At 37.6% G+C, this 19,246-nt stretch overlaps 2 protein-coding genes across 6 annotated transcripts in view; both read right to left on the minus strand.

Moving 5' to 3' along the window:
* The window catches only part of LOC136025011 (histone-lysine N-methyltransferase, H3 lysine-79 specific-like), a 469,133-nt gene that overhangs the window by 329,888 nt on the left and 119,999 nt on the right, over positions 1-19,246 (minus strand). The gene's annotated exons all lie outside the window — the stretch shown is intronic.
* LOC136025019 (trichohyalin-like) overlaps positions 1-19,246 on the minus strand; it is a gene marked incomplete at its 5' end in the record, with an annotated part of 228,437 nt that overhangs the window by 189,097 nt on the left and 20,094 nt on the right. For all 5 annotated transcript variants that reach the window (XM_065700678.1, XM_065700688.1, XM_065700653.1 and 2 more), the window contains 2 exon segments: positions 7,312-7,520; positions 12,045-12,280. In XM_065700678.1, the coding sequence (XP_065556750.1) occupies positions 7,312-7,520; positions 12,045-12,280 (445 nt within the window).

The raw sequence follows: 19,246 nt of genomic DNA on the forward strand, positions 1-19,246 counted from the left end.
GGTGGAGATAAAAATGTACTAGGAAATTATAAGCCCATTTCTTTATTACCAGTAGTATCCAGATTGCTTGAGAAATTAATAGTTAAAAGAATGATTGAATTTTTGAAGAGTAAGTCATTTTTTAATCCAAATCAATTTGGTTATCGGAGGGGTTTATCTACTGAGCAAACTGTTTTATTTTGACAACTTTTGTAAGTGATACGTTGGATAATGGTCTTGTGAGTTTCGTTTGGGTATATGTCAGTTTGGGTATATATAGATTAGGGGAGTGATTTAGAGTGCAGTTCAATTTCAAGTTCAGTTGAGTAAACCTAAGTTGAGTATATTTTAATGTATTTATGTTTCTAGTTTAGTTATGTAAAATAAAATATAGTAGTAGCCAAGCTCTCGCTTCTGTTCAGGCGTAGGATTGAGAACCAACCAAAGGTACTATATTACCCACAAGATATACCACATAACAATGGTATGAAAGTCGCTTCTGTTTTTCTTGATATTGTAAAAGCTCTTGACTGCGTTGACCATTTTATACTCATTGCCAAATAAGAAAATTACGGTTTTAGAGGACCAAAGAGCTTTTGATATGATTTCGTATGATCTTGACATTGGATGTGACGGGGAAAAAGTAATTGTTCCCAGCTTTGCGGATGACACTCATATAACTGTGGCTGCACAAACAGGAATTCAGCAGTTGAATCGTATTAGTTCTTGTCTAGAGTTTGTACAAAAGTGGATGAGGCTTAATAAGTTAAATTTGAATTATAGTAAATCTTGCTTTTTATTGTATGGTAGGAGCTCAAATTATTACCCTTGGATAGACAGACTTAATATCTAGGAGTTTTAATTGATGAATGTCTCAGTTTTAGAGAGCATAAAGATTTTAAAGAAAGAAATCTATGTTGAACCCGGAAAGCCGATTTCAAGCCTCAAAACCCTGGGCAAACAGCAGTACGAACAGTTTGTGAAGGAACGCCTCGTTGAATGCTCCAAACCAATAACAGCTCCGCTGGTCAAGAATTGCATTACCATGTTTGGGGGGTCTAAGATGAAAAGACCAACCGCAGCAAAAACTCAGCTCAGCGCCGCTAGAAATGATGTATCACTGTTTGGACCACTTTAGGTGGCCTTGTTGCTCGAGAAGGCGACATGGACGCCTTCTTCAAACACGAAAAAAGTCAGTATCCACCGGTTTTGACGTCTAATGGCCAGATCCGTGTCGGCAACAAGGCTGAACTTGCAGATGTCTTAATCAGCATAACCCCAGCTGCTGAGGTTAACGCTCCAAATGTTACAGCGAAACTGATAGATGGAGCTGCTCTGGTGCAAATATTGAACCCAGGGTATTTGAAGACCTTCGGAGAGTATGCAGAAAACGTGTTTTTCCCATGATAGAGTATCAGCTCAGACATGTCGAGAGACTCGACCTCGTATTCGATGTTTACAGATTGGATAGTCTAAAGTCGTCTGTCAGAAGTCAGAGAAGCAAGGGTTCACGACTAAAAGTTGTTCCGAACACACAAATCCCAATGAAGTGGAAAGAATTCCTGCAAACAAAACAGACTTGTTTAACCTGCTGTCCCACGCTGTCTTGAGAAGCTCTCCAATGTCAAAATGAGTTTATTGCACTACTAAAAACATGTGCATAGATAACCAGGCATTCGAAGAGCAGAACCTCATCCAGTTATGTTCACAGGAAGAAGCTGACACCAGCCTTTTGCATCACGCTTGTGACGCAGTCTTATAAGGACATGCGTCGATTCTCATACGAACGGTGGACACATACGTGATTGTGATTGCGACCTCATGCTTTGATCACATTGGAGCATACGAATTATTTATTGCGTTTGGTGTCAGTACACACCTAAATTACGTTCCCATTCACGAAATAGTTCGATCGCTTGGGCCGACGAAATCACAGGCACTTTCGTTCTTCCACGCGTTTACAGGATGTGATACCGTTTCTTCTTTTATCCACCACTCAAACAGGCAGTTCTTTGCGACTTGGCAAAGTATGCCAGGACTGGCGGAGACTTTCCTTCAATTGACAAACCAGCCTTCCCAAGTGACAGAACTGCAATTACACGACCTTGAACGCTTTGTCATGAAGACATACGACGTAAAACAATACTGCGACGACGTGAATGAATTTAGGACATTTCTCCGACAATAGACCAAGAACATGCAGAGACTTCCTCCAGCTAGTGCTTCGCTTTTACAACATGTCCTTAGAGTTGCACTACAGTCAGGTCATGTGTGGAGTCGCAGCCTGGAATCAACACCCACCCTTCCCAATTTTTATTTTTACTTTGGCTGGGTCAGAGGCACCGATGGAAAGTGGCTTCCCAATTGGCTAGGTTCCCTTCCACCAGCGTCAAAAGTATGTCGCGAGACAGTGCGTTGTGGTTGTAAAAAAGGGTGTGAAAGAAGGTGCCGCTGCAGGAAATTTGACCTTAACTGTAGCCCAATATGGCTGGTGCAAATCAAAGTGCTTTAATTGTTGAACATGTGATTATTCTTTTAACCTGAATATTCGATTGATCTCTTTGTATTCCTGATAAAATTATAATTCTTAAATGCTTTAATTCGTCCGTTTAGAGTATATTGATTTATTTAAAATAAATAAAAAGATGAAGAGTTAACAAGTATTTAACTGATTTTGGTTTAGCAAATGTAAACAAAGGCCACAAATTGGACGCGTCTTGGTCTCATGCTTAGGCAATTTGTACTGTACAGACTACATTACTATTAGGCGTATGTCGGAATGGACAGAACGATATTTAAAACTGCTGCATTAATTACTCCGCTCCAGCCTGTTATATCGGGATCATGAACCTCGCGCGATTCGGGAAACTGACATTTTCTTCCGCCATCTTCGATTTTAGACCCCAAGCGGATCAACGGTACAACTAAGGTAATTTATGGGAATATACGTTCGTTTTCAGAATCTAAAGTATCGATTGCTCCTAATCCGCCCATTTGAAGTCATTATTTCTTGTTTTAACAAAACTTGTATTTTTTCGACCGCCATCTAGAATCTGAAGCGCCTAGCAACACTACGGTACAACTTAGGGTAGTTTTACGCTCATATTCGGAACTTCTGCCATCGATTACCCCATATTGGCCTATTTGAGCGGTCATATCTTTTCATTTTGACAAACTCATATTTTCGACCGCCATCTTGGATTTGAGGCACCTCTTGGCACTACGGTACAGCTTAGGTTATTTTTAAGCTCATATTCGGAACATCTGCCATCGATTACCCTATACTAGCCTATTCAAACGACCATGTCTTCTCATTTTGACAAACTCGTATTTTCATCCGCCATCTTGGATTTTCGCTTGCGTAATCAATCAACACGGAAGTATTTTGGTGCTTTTCGACCACACTATTGACTTTCAGCCATTTTTCTTAAATAATTTTGACAAAAATTAAGCTTTAACGTTGAGTGTGATTCGTTCTATTCGTTTTGTTTCCTTTTTGTCTTTGACTTGAGAAAAAACCTCTTTTTTATGGCACTTGGTATCTACCAAGTGACATATAGCGATCGCAAATTCTGTCGGTCGGTCTGTCTGTCCCGGTTTTACTAGTTTAGGCACTTCCAGGTCAGTTAGGACGATGAAATGTGGTAAACATATCAGGAACCAGACCAGATTAAATTAGAAATTGTCATTTCCCCGGTTCCACCACCTGGGGGGCGAGTGGGGGAATGGTTAAATCAGAAAAATTAGAAAAAATGAGGTATTTTTAACTTAGGAACTGGTGATCAGATCTTAATGAAAGTTTATATTTGGAAAGCTATCGTGTCTCAGAGATCTTATTTTAAATCCTGACCGGATCCGATGACATTGGAGGATTTGGAGGGGGGAACCTACAATCTTGGAAAACGCTTAGAGTGGTGGGATCGGGATGAAACAGTAACCTCGTAAACTAGGACCTGTAAAGTAGTAAACTACTGTAAACTACAGTAGTAAACTGTAAACTAGGACCTTGTAACACAGGTCTCTTATTTTAAATCCCGTCCGGATCCAACGTCATTTGGGGGGGGGATCTTGGAAAACACTTAAAGCGGAGAGATCAGGATGAAACTTGGTGGGAAGAATAAGCACAAGTCCAAGATACCTGACGGACATAACTGGACCGGATCCACTCTCTTTGGTGGAGTTGGGGGGGGGGGTTATTCGGAAAAATCAGAAAAAATGAGGGATTTGTAACTTACGAACAGGTGATGAGATCTTAATTAAATTTAATATTTAGAGGGATATTGTGCTTTATAGCTCTCATTTTAAATCCTCACCAGGTCTGGTAACATTGTGGGGAGTTGAAGGGGGAGACCAGAATTCTTTGAAAATGTTTGTTTATTTAAGCCGTTTGATGTGTCATGTTTGGACGAATGGGCATTGTTTTTGTTGTTTTCTTAATGTGAATATCGGGTTTTTCATGCAAACTGATTGTATTTTTTTTAGTTAGTTTAGTATTAAAATGCTTCTTATCATTATTAAGCGCAATAGACGGAATTCCAGATATTAGTACTTTAGTCTGCTCTTACTTCTATATACCAGTGCCATCGATAAACCCAGACTAGCCTATTTGAGCGGTCATGTGTCCTCATTTTAACAAACTCGTATTTTCGTCCGCCATTTTGGATTTGAGGCACCTAGCGGCACTACGGTACAACTTAGGTTATTTTTAAGCTCATATTCGGAATGTGTGACAGCGATTACCCCATACTAGCTTGTTTGAACGGCCACGTCTTCTCATTTTGACAAATTCGGTTTTTTTTGTCCGCCATCTTGGATTTCAGGCGACCTAGCGGGGTTGCGAGGAAAAAATTCGCTTGCGTAATCGAGCCACATTAAAGAGCATACTCAAAGTCCATCTCATCCAATTTTGGTGCTTTTTTCAAATACGGAATTATTCTGGTGTTTTTCAACGCCTTTCGCCCCCACTACATGGGTGGTTGATCTTGAATGAGACTACTTACTTGTACTTGTTGCGGGACCAGACGCGGAAGCCTAACCTGGCACCTAGATCTTGAACGAAAAGTATTTTTAAAGAAAATGGGGACTTTATATTAAAGAGCAAGGACTGAGGAAGGGGTAGCCCCCCTCATATGCGGAATAATGTCTGTTTGTTTTAAATTTTTATGTTACTCCTTAGTTTTAGAGAAAAAAGCTTGTTTTTGTTGTTAATGCGGTATAAGGAAGAAACAGGTTGAAGCAAGAACGCTGACTGTAAAAATCCAGAAAAAATATTAAAAAGTTTCTTCTTTCAAATGTTTCTTGATTTGGTATTCAATAAAAGACTAGTTTTTTTCAACTGAAAATAAGGAGCAAAATTAGAACGAACGCAAATTATGCCGCATGAGAGGAGGGGTTGCCCCTTCCTCAGCCCTTGCTTGAACCCTATATGAAAAAGCTTCTTGTTTTAATTAAACAACCCTTGTATTGTAGGATTCGTTCGCGAAGGATTCTGCATAAAAGTTAAACTTTAGTGTAAAGAGCGATGGTTGAGGAAGGGGCAGCCCCCTAATTTACGAAATGATTTCTGTTTGTTTCAAGTTTTAATATTATTCCTCACTTTCAATTTGTGTTCCTTATTTAATTTCAGAAGTCTTCAAGTATTTCTTTGAGTATTTAAAATTATAGAGAAAATTAACTTTTTTTCCCGTGCTAGTTTCACCCGAAAATCAATCTCCACGAAAAATTGTCCACCACAAAAAGTTTACCCCTGGTTACATTCGCCTCCCCTAAACGATTTTACTGTTACGTAGTGATCAATATATATTAATATGTAGTTGACAATCGATGTTTTTTCAGCCTAGCCACCCCTGCGGCTCTTCATACAATTTCTGCTACGCTTGGAACACTTTTCCCACGCTAAGCGTGGTTCACTTGGTATTTATGATTTCTGAAAGTGCTATCCCCTTTGGCTGGTAAAGCGATCCTATGTTGTTGTTTTTTTACACATAACACATGCTACATTTTAGTCTCTGTTTATTTTTTCATTATTAATCTTCACAATAATACCTTTATTTTTCTTAAAAACTTCAATTGTTGCTTATTAAAGGTTTTTTTTTTATTTCATACGCTTTTTGTTGCAATAATACAATTTTTATTCTCCCTTTGGCGTGGTGATTAGTCACTAGACAGTTTCTTTTAAAAACCATTTTTCAGACCCTTTTTTTATTATGGGCCATGCTTTGTGCTTTACCTGGCTTCGTCTAGCATTGCAGCCATAGTAGAACCACCTTTGGAACAATAAACTATATTGTTTCAAGAGGTTCGCTGATACTCCGAGAAGGCAGCATAGCATTCCATATAATATTGTGAATAAATGATGACCATCAATCATATTCGCAAGAAAACGATATTTGGCTAGACTAGGAAAATGAGCTGAGAAGGTGCTCTGAGAAGGTGAGCTGATAAGATGGCTTGGGTTTCCACATAATGTTGAGACTAAGTGAAAACCAACAGTTTGACATTCGCGAGAAGACAATAGTTGACTAGACTGGGACAATGAGCTGAGAAGGCAAGCTTAGAAGGCAATCTGAGATTGCGAGCTTTGCCTTCCACATAATACTGTGACTAAATGAAAACCGCAAAGACAATATTGGTGAGAAGACAAAAATTAGCGAGATAAGGAAAATGAGCTGAGAAAGTGGGTTGGGAAGGCAAGTCGAGATTGTGAGCCAAGAAGGCGGCTTTGCATTTAACATAATATTAAGACTAAATGAAAACACCAGGCCATTATTCGCGAGAAGAAAATAATTGACTAGACTAGGACAATGAGCTGAGAAGGCGAAATAGGATTGCGAGCTGAGAATGCGGCTTTGCATTTCAATAATATTGTGAGTAAATGAAAACCACCAAATAAATATTTGCAAGAAGACGAGAATTAGCTAGACTCGAAAAATGAACAGAGGCCAGAAGTAGAAAGTATCCGAGATTAGAGACTTTTTGCACACACACACACAAAAAAAAAAAAAATCAAATTCTTACACACATTCCTTTAAACAACCTTGTGCTATATAGTTTATACTAATTTCCTGGTTTATCTATTTTGAAAAAAAAATAAATATGAAATGAATAATATTAAAAAAAAGCAGAATTGTGGTTAGGATTCAAATACTAATGCCAATTTATAATTAGCATGTTGTGAGCTTGGTCAATTTAAAAACAAGCATTTCAGTCAATATTCGTGACAATTTTTCTGGTCTGTCTTAAAGGTAAGCTTAGGTTTCCCACTCGATATTTGTTACTGACACATTTTTCCCTTTATGACACAATGTGCCATAAATAGCCCTTTCTACTTACCCGACAATGCAGGGTTTAACCCTTTTTGTAGTTTTTCTTTAGGGGCATCTTCAATATGATCTGCGTCTATCGTTTCATCCAAGCTGCTATCATTCTTCACTAAAGAACTGTTTGAAGTCAAGCTCCTATGAGTTGTCTGGGATCGGATGTATTTTAGTGCATCATTGCGCTTTTTCTCAAGTAAGGACATCTCTTCTTTATGTTTGGATCTGAAAGAGAGGATGCTGTACAATTTCTGACCAAAGAACTTAAGACTAAAAATTCTAGGATGTAAAAGTTTTAGAATAGTCTAAAATACCATTTTTAAAATTCGACTATTTGGGTGGGAGAAATCTTATACCAGTATGTAAGGTAATTTAGTTATCTAAATTATCTATCTGCCTGAACTAGATTTCTGTTTCCACTAGAGCACACCCCTGATACTGATCATTGCTTTCAAGAAGACTATTCTGAGCTATTAGAGAGGCCCTTAAAGTAACACCTTGTCCCTCTATAGGAGCATCGAGTGTATTTTCATCTTTCAGCTAGCAAACTTATCGAGAAAAGCCGACAACTAACTATTAGGCTATTAGGCCACATTTTGAAACTGCTGAAGGATTAACCAGCTGTGTCAAAAGCTTGGAAAGAACAACTCAGAAAGAACCAAGTTTTATCCCATATACACCTTCATCCCAATCAAACCCAGAGCTTTACCGATAAAAAAGTCACTTCATGGCTTAGATCCACCACAGCTATTCTACAAGTAATGTTCTCATCACTTTAGTAGCCAAATAAGGTCAACTTATTGGAGGACGGTTTTTGGAGGACGGCTTAATTTTGATGTACCTAAGATTAGGTAAGGAAAGACTTAGCAAGAGAGACTCGACCAGTCCAATAACCTATATAAGGGACTGGTTTGGAATTCTGGTTCTGTCGTTAGCAGCTTTAGGGTTCTCATGCATGAGAACTTCAGCACTTTTGTGTAATTCAAAATTATGTTTTAAAGGCCAAAATGATGGATTGTCAATTTCGTTGGCCATGATCTTTTTTTCTACTTATAAAGGGCTCGAAGATCTTTTTTTTTTACTTGCAAACTTACGACCACTGCTTCATCCCTAAGGAGAAAACAAACACTCACGAATGACCGTCCTTCTCAGGGAAAATAAAAAAAAATTGCATTTTGTAGATAATGACTTTATGGTTTTCATACATGTTAAACTTCACTGTATATATATATTTTTTTCAGATTATGCACCGTTTTGGGGGACTTTAATCCTTTTTTCTAAATTTAAACAAATTTCTATTTGTTAATACCTTTCAATAAGTAATTCCAGAATTATTATATCTGGCATATTCAGAATGGACACAAAAATATAATTCTTGTTGTAAGTATTCCAGTAATCAGTATAGCTCGCATTGACAGTGGAACAAAAAGGTCAAAGAATAAGCAATATGAGACATGCTTAGTAACTATAAATTCCTTAGAACCTAAACCAACAGTACCAACATTGAAGCCCTACTACCTCGACGAAGCTTCGAACAGCTCAGACAACCCCCCTCCTGTGCTAAAACCTGTCACTCTAAGCGCCAAAACAAATTTCCCAAGCCTAATTCTGTGCAATTCCAGGTCACTGACGAGTAAAGTGGACGAGTCAGAACTTGTCTTACACATCAACTCGACACCATTAGCAATAATTACCGAATGTTGGGATATTACTACTGAAACAGACACTATAAGAGGCTATCTGAACTTCTTCAATACCAGCCGTGACAGAAAAGACACACGACGTGGAGGTGGAGTAGGCATCTATTGCCGTGAAGACTTGCCATGCAGACAACTTAATAACCCTTCAGATTCCTGTCATGAAAAAATCTGGCTATGGTGCAGACCGAGAGGGTTACCAAGAACTTACTCGTGTATCATTCTAGCAGCAGTATACTATCCCGAAGGTGCTCACAACAGACGTGAATTAGTGACGTTTCTGCAGCATCAAGTTGACAACTTTCGGAAACAATTCAGTAATCCAGCTTTTATCATAGCTGGAGACTTTAAATTAACCGACAAAAAGTGGATTTCACGTGTGTTGGATCTAAAACAAGTGGTCGATGTTCCCACTCATGAAAGTGGAAGTATACTAGACCTCATACTAATGAATCTTGAGGTGTTTTACCCTCGGACCACTCGCTAAGTCAGACCACAATATTCTCTGGTGGAAACCAAAGAGCAGATATAATATACCGAAACCAAAAACGGTTAAAATAGTTTATAGACCCCTCCGTGAAAGCCCCATCCAAACATTTGGAAGGTGGATCGCTAACTTTGACTTTGATCCAATTTGTGATATAACAAATATTGATGAAAAGGTCGAGACATTATACTCGATTCTGCAGCAAATGTACCATGAATTTTTTCCAGTTAAAGAACGCACGATATTTGAGACGGATAAGCCGTGGTTAGATACTAAAATAAAAAAAATGATCAAAGAACGATGTAAACTCCATGCTGCAGGAGACATACTGAATACAAACAAAATAAGAAATAAAGTCGTCTCAGCCCTCCGAGCTTCCAGAAAAAGATATGTACGGGAAAAAATAGCACCACTCCTCAAGTCAGATTCTCATAAGTGGCATGACGCAGTAAAACGGCTTAGTGGGAAAAAGAAAGGAAACGAAATACGAATCAATAACCCAGACGGTAGTCTGATAAAAGCCTCGGAGGTCAACGAATTCTTTACTCAGATTTGCACTACCCACCCAACCGTAAGTGATGAACAAATGTGTGATATCATTAACAGCAATAGTTCTGATGAAATCGTAGAGGTGTCAGAAATGGCAGTTCACTATGCAATTGGACGACTACGTAACAACTGTGCCTCATACCCAGGTGAACTCCCCGTGAAATTACTGAAAGAGTACTCACCTTTCTTAGCCAAGCCTATTGCATCAGTGATAAAACAATGTTCCTCAGAACAATTATTTCCGAAGATGTGGAAAGCTGCACATGTCCGTGTTATACCGAAAGTCAAGACACCCAAGTCCTGTGACCAACTGAGACCAATATCGATAACTCCTAACTTAGCAAAAGTAGCTGAGGGTTTTATCTACCATTCTTTGTTAGAACAAATTGCTCCTGCGATCGATCCGTACCAATATGGTTGCATACGAGGGAGTAGCACTTCAATATATCTTGCACGAATGTATCACCTAATCGTCCAGTGGTTAGACACTTCTAATAGTACTGTCGACTTATTTCTGGCGGACTACCGAAAAGCATTCGACCTTATCAAACACAAGACTGCATTAACTAATCTGAAAGAAATGGGAGCTAAAACACAAATACTGCTATTAGTAAGAGAAGTTTTACAAGGGAGACGGCAATCAGTTTACCCTTTGTTTGCAGAAGATACCTGCTCTGAGTGGTCAGAATTAACCTGTGGATGCCCCCAAGGAACGAAATTAGCTGCTCTTTTATTTCTTGCCGTTATCAACCCTATCCTTGCAGAATTTGAAGAGCGTTTCAAGTTTGTTGATGACTTATCTGCACTTCCTAAATATATAGTAGAAAATGCAGTGACAAAGCAGCAGTCTGACCCGACTTTCTTCACAGACTTCATCAACCAGTGTAAGTCGAATAGTCTACAAGTGAATGAACAGAAATCAAAAGTTTTACGATTTAATCTACTCAAGTGAGATATCACTATCCCAGATGCTCTGTTTCCAATTGTTTCCTCTGCAACAATCCTAGGCGTAACATTTACAAGTGACTGCCCGTTTAAGCTGCATGTAGACAATATTGTGCACAAGGGTCACTATTCAATCCAGAGTTTAACAAGTATGCGCAGGTTAGGCTTCTCTGATCGTCAGCTCCTGCTGGCGTATACAACCTACATCAGGCCTTTCCTCGAGTATTGCTGTCCCGTTTGGGGTCCCCAAACTCAGAAAATAGCTTACATGACAGATGAACTAGAACAAGTCCAAAAAACGCGCTACTAGAATAATACTTGGACCCAGTTTCAGCAGCTACGAAAGTGCCCTTGAGCTCTTGAATTTGCCCACCTTATTCGACCGAAGACAATAATAATGAAATTTGGGAAATCACTATTAACAAACGAGAAGCAACGATCCATACTTCCACCATCCGCATCAATCAGCAGACATACTAGGCATTACAACAAACTAGAACCAGTCAAGTGCCGTACGAAGAGATTCGCAAACTCCTTTGTACCATATTTCGTAAGAGCATTTAACAAGTGTTAATTGTAATTTTGTGATTGCAAAAGTAGCATAATTTAGCGTTCATTTTTGAGTGCTACGATAGCTATTTAAATAAACGAATACAAATACGAATTTATTTAAGTCAAAACGTTGTTTTTTTTTGTTTCAATTAAAGAGTCATTCTTTCCTTACAGTGTGTTACTACCAACCGTCTGATCCAAGGCTCTCTTAAATATGAGGAAGGTTACCACAGCCTCCTTCAAATTTCTTTTTTTATATTCAACTAAAATATTCATATAAGAATAATTATCATCTCTGAAAAAGTCTTTGATTATCATCTCTGAAAAATGACTATTATCTCGTGGCATTATTGGCCACTGACACAAGAAAGCTGAATATATTGATTTTCACAAGCCTAAATAGAAGAATTTAATCTTAGAATTTTCAAGCGATAGTGTTTTGATCCTGTTTCGGCCAAAATGTTCTTTTTACACTAAAAATGGGACAATATATCTGCTAAAATATATACTAGTACTTACTTTAACCATTCTTCCTCGAGTTTCAGCAGTCTGATTTCCTCTTCCTTAATTTTTTTTTCTTCTGCTTGTTGTTTTTCTTCTTCTACACGACGCCTTTCTTCTTCAATCCGACATATTTCTTCATTAATGGCTTTTTTCCTTTTCTCTTCTTCAGCTTCTCGTCGTTTTTCTTCCTGTTGCTGCTTTTTGCGCCTTTCTTCTTGCTGTCGTTTTTTCTCTTCTTGAAAATGTTGTTCCTAGTAATAATAATCCATAATAAATAATAATAATAATAATCCAATAATAATAATAATTCAATCAATTTAAAAAACTAATTTAAATTTTTTTCCAAAAAACAAGTTTTTCAAAGAAAAAATGAACATAAATTAATAATAAATAGCCGAGTCAAACTCAAAACGAGCAAAAACTAACATGAGTAGGGCTGATAAGCCTCGCCCCTTATCAAAACCAGAATATAATTTGCGCTTTTGTTCTTCAGTACTTTTGTGCTTGTTGTACTAGTAATGATAGTATGCAAATATTGCCTTTTTTTTCTTTGTTTCCGTTATTGTTTCCTGAATTTCCGAAATTAATACCCTTAGTTATTCCCGTGTTCATCCTTTTGACAATCCGTATATGTATAACGTGTTCTTATTTAGTTCAACAATCCCCTCAACATTCTCTGAAAGTCTCACCCGAAACCCTTCGTCTTCTTGCAAAGTGAAGCCCAAACATGAATACCTTTCTCAATAACATATACTAGGTGTAAACAATGAACGAATAGCCTAAATTACAGCCCTTGTGATGAGGACTGTGGGAAGGTTGATATCTCCTAAGAAATAATTATTGGACCTTTCAACAAGGCTGAACAAAATAGTTTTCTTAAAATTTCGATTGGATATGTTTTGGGGAATGATAGGTTTGGGGAGAGGGGGCTGATTGCACTGAATTCAGTTTTGACTCTTAAAAAAGGGCACTAAAACTTCCAACTTCGAATCAAATGAGCTCCATCTGATCCAGAGTTTATACTACTACCCGTTCTATAAAAAACCTTATTTGCCCCGGGCATAACTTAGAATCCTTACCAATGGGCTATGGGGGATTGTATCCACCATAAAGACATTGTTATATGATTTTTGGACAACTGGTAACAAAACAGTTATCTCACAATTTCATTTGAATGTGTTTTGGGAAAAGAGGGCGTCAGGGAAGGACGCTAGTTGCTCTCCATCATTTTTGACACACGAACATCCCTTCCATAACAACCTTGTATGCCCCTGGGGCATAACTTACAAGCCTTACCCTCAGACTCTGAAGAATTCTGTCCACATCAAAGACCTTATTATACGATATTTGGACTATTTTTAACAAATGGCTATCTCAAAGTTTCATCGGATGCGTTTGTGGAGAGTACAACGTAGGGGGAGGGGGACGAGTGCCCCCCCCATCACTTTGACACTTAAAATGTAAACTAAAGCATCTTATTTTCAATCCAATGAGCCCGCTTTGGAGTCTGTACGACCACCTTTTCCATAAAAACCTTATATGCCCTCGGGGCATAACTTAAAACTCTTACGCTGAGGGCTATGGAGGGGGGGGGTTGTCATCCTTAAAGTAGACATAATTTCCAGAACTTTCAAATGCGCTGAACAAAATGGCTATCTAAAAATTTTGATGAGATGTGTTTTGGGAATTAACGGGCGTAGAGGGAGGGGCTAGTTGCCTTCCAATCACTTTTGACTATGAAAAAGACCGTTTCAATATCCAATCGAATGAGCCTTTTTTGAAGTTTCTACAACAACAAATGGCCATCTCAAAATTTCTATCAGATGCATTTGAGGAAAATATGAGATGTGTGGGGGGAGGGTTATCCACCCTCCGATAACATTGAATCTTAAAAAGAGTAAATATAAAAACTATAAAACTTCATATGCCACCAGGAAATAAGACCCTTGCCTTAAGGGCTGTGGGGAGAGGGGGGGGGGGTTGTCATCCTTAAAGACATAATTTCCGGATCTATTAACTAAGCTGAACAAAATGACTATCTCAAAATTTTTATTGGATGTGTTCGGGGAAATGGCGGGCATGGGAGGGGCGTTAGTTGCCCTCTAATCACTTTCGACTACTAAAAGAGACACTAGCCCCTTTAATTTCCAATCCAATGAGGCTTTTTAGAAGTTTATACGACAACAAATTGCCATATCAAAATTTCTCTCAGTTGCATTTCGGGAAAATACGATATGAAGGGGGGGTATCCGCCCTCCAATCACTTCGAATCTTAAAAAGGGTACTAGAACTTCTGATCACCAATCCAATGAGCCCCCTCCAAAGTTTTTATAGCCACCTGTTCTATAAAAAACTTTATATGCCCCCAGGTCATAATTTAAAACCTTTACCCTGAGGACTTTTAGGGGTTGTCATCCTCAAAGACACAGTTTCCAATCTTTTCAGATACACTAAACGAAATAAGTATCTCAAATTTTGATTGGATGTGTTTGGGGAAATGGTAGGCGTGGGAGGGGGGTTAGTTGCCCTCTTATCACTTTCGACAATTAAAAGGGGTACTAACCTTTTCAATTTTTAATCAAATGATCCTTTCTAGAAGTTCCTACGACAACAAATGGCCATCTCAAAATTTCTATCAAATCCATTTCGGGAAAATACGAGGTGGGGGGTATCCACCCACCGATCGCTCTGAATCTTAAAGAGGGCACTAGAACTTTTGATTATCAATCTACTGAGCCCCCTTCGAAGTTTATTACAATCAACCTTTATATATAGACCTTATATACCCCAGGGAATAACTTATAGCCCTTGCCCTGAGGGCTGTGAGGGGCGGTTGTTATCCTCAAAGACTTAATTTTTGACCTTTTCAACTACGTTTAACAAAATGAGTATCTCAAAATTTTGATCGGATGCGTTTGGGGAAATTTTGGGCGTGGGAGTTGCCCTCCAATCACTTTCGACTAAGGTCTAACTATCCCTTTCAATTTCCAGCCGAATGAGCCCTTTTTGAAGTTTACACGACAAATTTTTCGATACCAAGTGCCCTGGTCTGAAACCAAAAAGAAAAAAAAAAACATTTTGCCCACATCACTCTTTACTTAGGCAGTGTTTTTGCGCTGCCTGTGATGAGACTAAACTTAGGGTAAAACCCGAAACTCTCTTATTTAGGGAAAAGATTCAATTTATGGGATTCGTGTCTACTGTAATTTTTTTTTTCTGTGTAAAATTTTGTTTCTATTTAAAAATATTAATTTGCTATCAAACATTTATTTTTTTTAAGTAAAAACGTAGTCACTTTTAAGATAAAAATAACAGCAAATTCAAAATAAAAAAAGAAATGACCAAAAAGTAAAATGGGACAAGGAAATATTTAAGTATTTATCCCCGAGTCTCTCTCTGGGATTTTAAAAAATTCAGTTTTTGTTGGTATTTTAAATATAAAAATAGAAAAACAATTGACCTTTCCTCCTATATTTCAAAATGTATCATTAAAAAAAAGAAGAAAAACCTGATTCCCTTACTTTAAAAATTAAATTAAAAAACAAGTTTCTTAGCTAAAAGTAAGGAGCGACATTAAAAACTTAAAACGAACAGAAATTACTTCGTATATGAAAGGGGCTTTTCCTCATCAACGCCCCGCTCTTTACGCTAAAGTTTGACTCTTTCTCTCAACTCTACTTTTTAAAACAGTAAAAAACTTTAGCGTAAAGAGCGGGACGTTGATGAGGAAGTAGCCCCTTTCATATACGAAGTAATTTCTGTTCGTTTTAAGTTTTTAATGTCGCTCCTTACTTTCAGCTAAAAAACTTGTTTTTTTTATTTAATTTCTGAACGTGTTTGAATCAATGCATGTTTTGATTTTGGCTCTCCGCAGAGGAATAATTAACACGAAATTTGCAAGTTTTTTTTGGCTAAATGGCTTTCTTATGGTTTTGATCGAATGATTTTGAGAAAAAAAGGAACGGTGGAGGAAGCCTAGTTGCACTGCGATTTTTTTGTTACTTAAAAAGGCAACTAGAACTTTTAATTTTTTACGAATGTCTTTATTAGTAAAAGATAAACATAACATATAAATTAGTTTACGTAACGAACTTTTGTAATATCATGCTTTTATTATATATATGAAGGGTTCACCCCCTCGTCAGTACCTCGCTCTTTACACTAAAGATTAAATTTTGTCCCAATTCATTAAGAATGAACCCTGAATCACAAAAGCCGCAGAATAAATAGTTGAAATCACTAAAAATACTTTAGAGTAAAGAGCGAGGTATTCGGAGGAGGTGAGCCCCTCATATGCGTAATAATTTCTGTTCGTTTTAAGTTTTAATGCTGCTCCTTACTTCCAGTTGAAAAAACTTTTCACATTTATTTTTTCATTGTTTTTTTTTTTTAAATAATGCTAAAATATCCTGCGCTCCCTTCATGGAAATTTTCTTCCCCCAAGACAAATTCGTCGATGAAAAGTTCCCCCAACATATCCCCCTCTTGTCAACCCCTCCTACCAACCAAAAATCCTCCTGAAAACGTCTGTACACTTCCCAATAAGCATTACTATATGTAAGCACTGGTCAAAGTTAGTAACTTGTAGCCCCTCCCACAGGGCCTGTGGGGGAGTAAGTCGTCCCCAAAGACATAGCTATAAGGTTTTTCGACTACGCAGAATAAAATGGCTATCTCAGAATTTTGATCCGTTGACTTTGGAAAAATAATTAGCGTGGGAGGGGGCCTAGGTGCTCTCCAATTATTTTGGTCACTTGAAAAGGGCACTAGAACTTTTCATTTCCGTTAGAATGAGCCCTCTCGCAAGATTCTAGGACCACTGGGTCGATACGATCACCCCTGGGAAAAAACAACAAAAAACAAACAAATAAACAACAAACAAACAAATTAACACGCATCCGTGATCTGCCTTCTGGCAAAAAATACAAAATTCAAAATTTTTGTAGATAGGAGCTTGAAACGTCTACAATAGGGTTCTCTGATACGCTGAATCTGATGGTGTGATTTTCGTTAAGATTAAATGACTTTTAGAGGGTATTTCCCCTATTTTCTAAAATAAGGCGAATTTTCTCAGGCTCGTAACTTTTGATGGGTAAGACTAAACTTGATGAAACTTATACATTTAAAATCAGCATTAAAATGCAATTCTTTTGATATAGCTATTGGTATCAATAGTTTACAACATATCATATAGCTTAATTGGTATCAATAGCTTAATTGGCATCAATCCTTACTACAGTTCGTTACCACGAACTGTTTGATAACCATGAATCGCCACGCCTGAATCTTAGGCTTTTTCGCCTGGCCATTTTTGTTTCAGTCATAGATCAAATTCAATTTTTCCATCTTAGCACTTTTCACTTTCTTTAATGGTTAACTCTCAGCGTTTAAGAATCTATCTCTCACAAATTGTTCTTTGTTCATTTGTTTTCAATCATTTGTTCATTTGGTTTCAAAGGGCTCATTCAATCAAAACTTAAGGTACTAGTGCCTTTTCAATGTCCCAAATGGACTAGAGAAAAACCAATTCCCCTTCTGAACTCTTAAAAAAACACCTCCATGCATGGCCTTAGTTCAAAATTTAGAGTTAGTTGTTTTACTCAAAGTAATTAGAAAGTATAATAGATGTGCCTCCGGGATCACATGACCCATGCAACCCTAGAGGCAAGGACCATAAATTGCGGTCTTGGTTGTCCAATCGGGTGAAAACTATAAAAGATCATTTCATGGTTACAGAAAACATCAACTGCTGACAGGGGAGGGAGGAGGGGGTTAGGAGATCCAAAAACAGGAAGAATCTGTTTCTGGCCAGTCTAAAATTGACAAATCAGATCCCTGGGCCAAAGGGATCCAAATTTAGAAGAACCTTTTAGGTTAGGCCCTCTGAATATGATCCAAAATTTGATTTTCCATCAGCTTGAGGCTTTTGCCTTTAAGTTTCCAAGCCATATGCCCGATGCTTGAAAATAAGAAAAAGAAAGAAAAATTAATGTTTCAACAGAAATACTTCAACAGCAAGTATGTTTTGATTGGGTTGTGACTTTCAGGGATGCTGTCTAGGCGAAAAGTGCAAAAAAAAAAAAAAAAAATGTCGTTATAAAACCTAGTTTTTTTTTTACTTTTATCTTTTATCAGCAAAAAAAGTAAAGCTTTTTCCAGAACGGGTCAAAAGAACCCCAACACACGAATAAAATATTTGAAAAATTTAATTTGCCTGGATTTACTGAAAAAAAAAACTCCCGAATGCCCTACATCCTTAAATCTCTGAGTTGAGAGTATCTCAATGCATCCACAAAAAACTATTGCCAAAAATGTCGCCTTGTCCAAACACATGCCCCAAACCTTTTTTTGTTCAATTGGCTTGAAACTTTAAGGAATCATTCCCTAGGGCACTTACAATTTAAAATTGTTACGCGTCTATGGGTGTTAAAGGCCCATAAATAGACAAAATAATATACAATCTAACCAGCTTGGAAATTTACACCTGTAACCCTCAAAAACTATTTGACACAGAAGCCATATTTACCATATTTAGGCTAAAGAATTGATTTACCTTTCGTTTTATACAATTATCCTACGTTCAAATACCACGCAAACTATGATAACTCCTTAAGTGCTGAATAGTTGATTTCATTCCCTTTGACCATAGTTTAGTGAGTTTAAAAATCTGTTCTTTCCTTTTTTTTTCAGAAAAAGGAAGCACTACAGAGTAATTGGCCAAGAAACTTCGCAAGGGCCTGCTAACAACACCACGGTCGGCAAGGCATCTCACCCATTGAAAGTTTGAGAATAGGTTGAGGCCGTTACGGCCCCAAGGCCTCTAATCATTCGCTTTACCGGATGAGACTCCTGTCTCCTTTGCTTGAGTGATTAAGCTCAAAATCAACTTTTGACTCCAATGAAGAAGGACATGAAGACTTGATTTACGGGGGAGAATTTAAAATATGAAAAAGTGAAATTTAATGAAAAAGCCAATAATAGCCATTAAATAAAAATCATTAAAAAAATCCAATTAATTAAAGTCGAGTAGTTGTAGGCGTCAAGCCATGGCTAAATGTAGAAAAAGCCGAGCCAGATAGTCCAAGTGAGTGAGAGGCAAATCTAGCATAAGCCCTTTTTAGGATTGTACAAAAATGACATCAGTTCATTTGTTGATGAATTAAGAAGATATAAAGTTGAGAAATTTTAGTGAAAATGCTTTATGTTTAATAAAGAAG

Source organism: Artemia franciscana, chromosome 1 (assembly GCF_032884065.1).
Source record: "Artemia franciscana chromosome 1, ASM3288406v1, whole genome shotgun sequence".
Lineage (NCBI taxonomy): Eukaryota > Metazoa > Arthropoda > Branchiopoda > Anostraca > Artemiidae > Artemia > Artemia franciscana.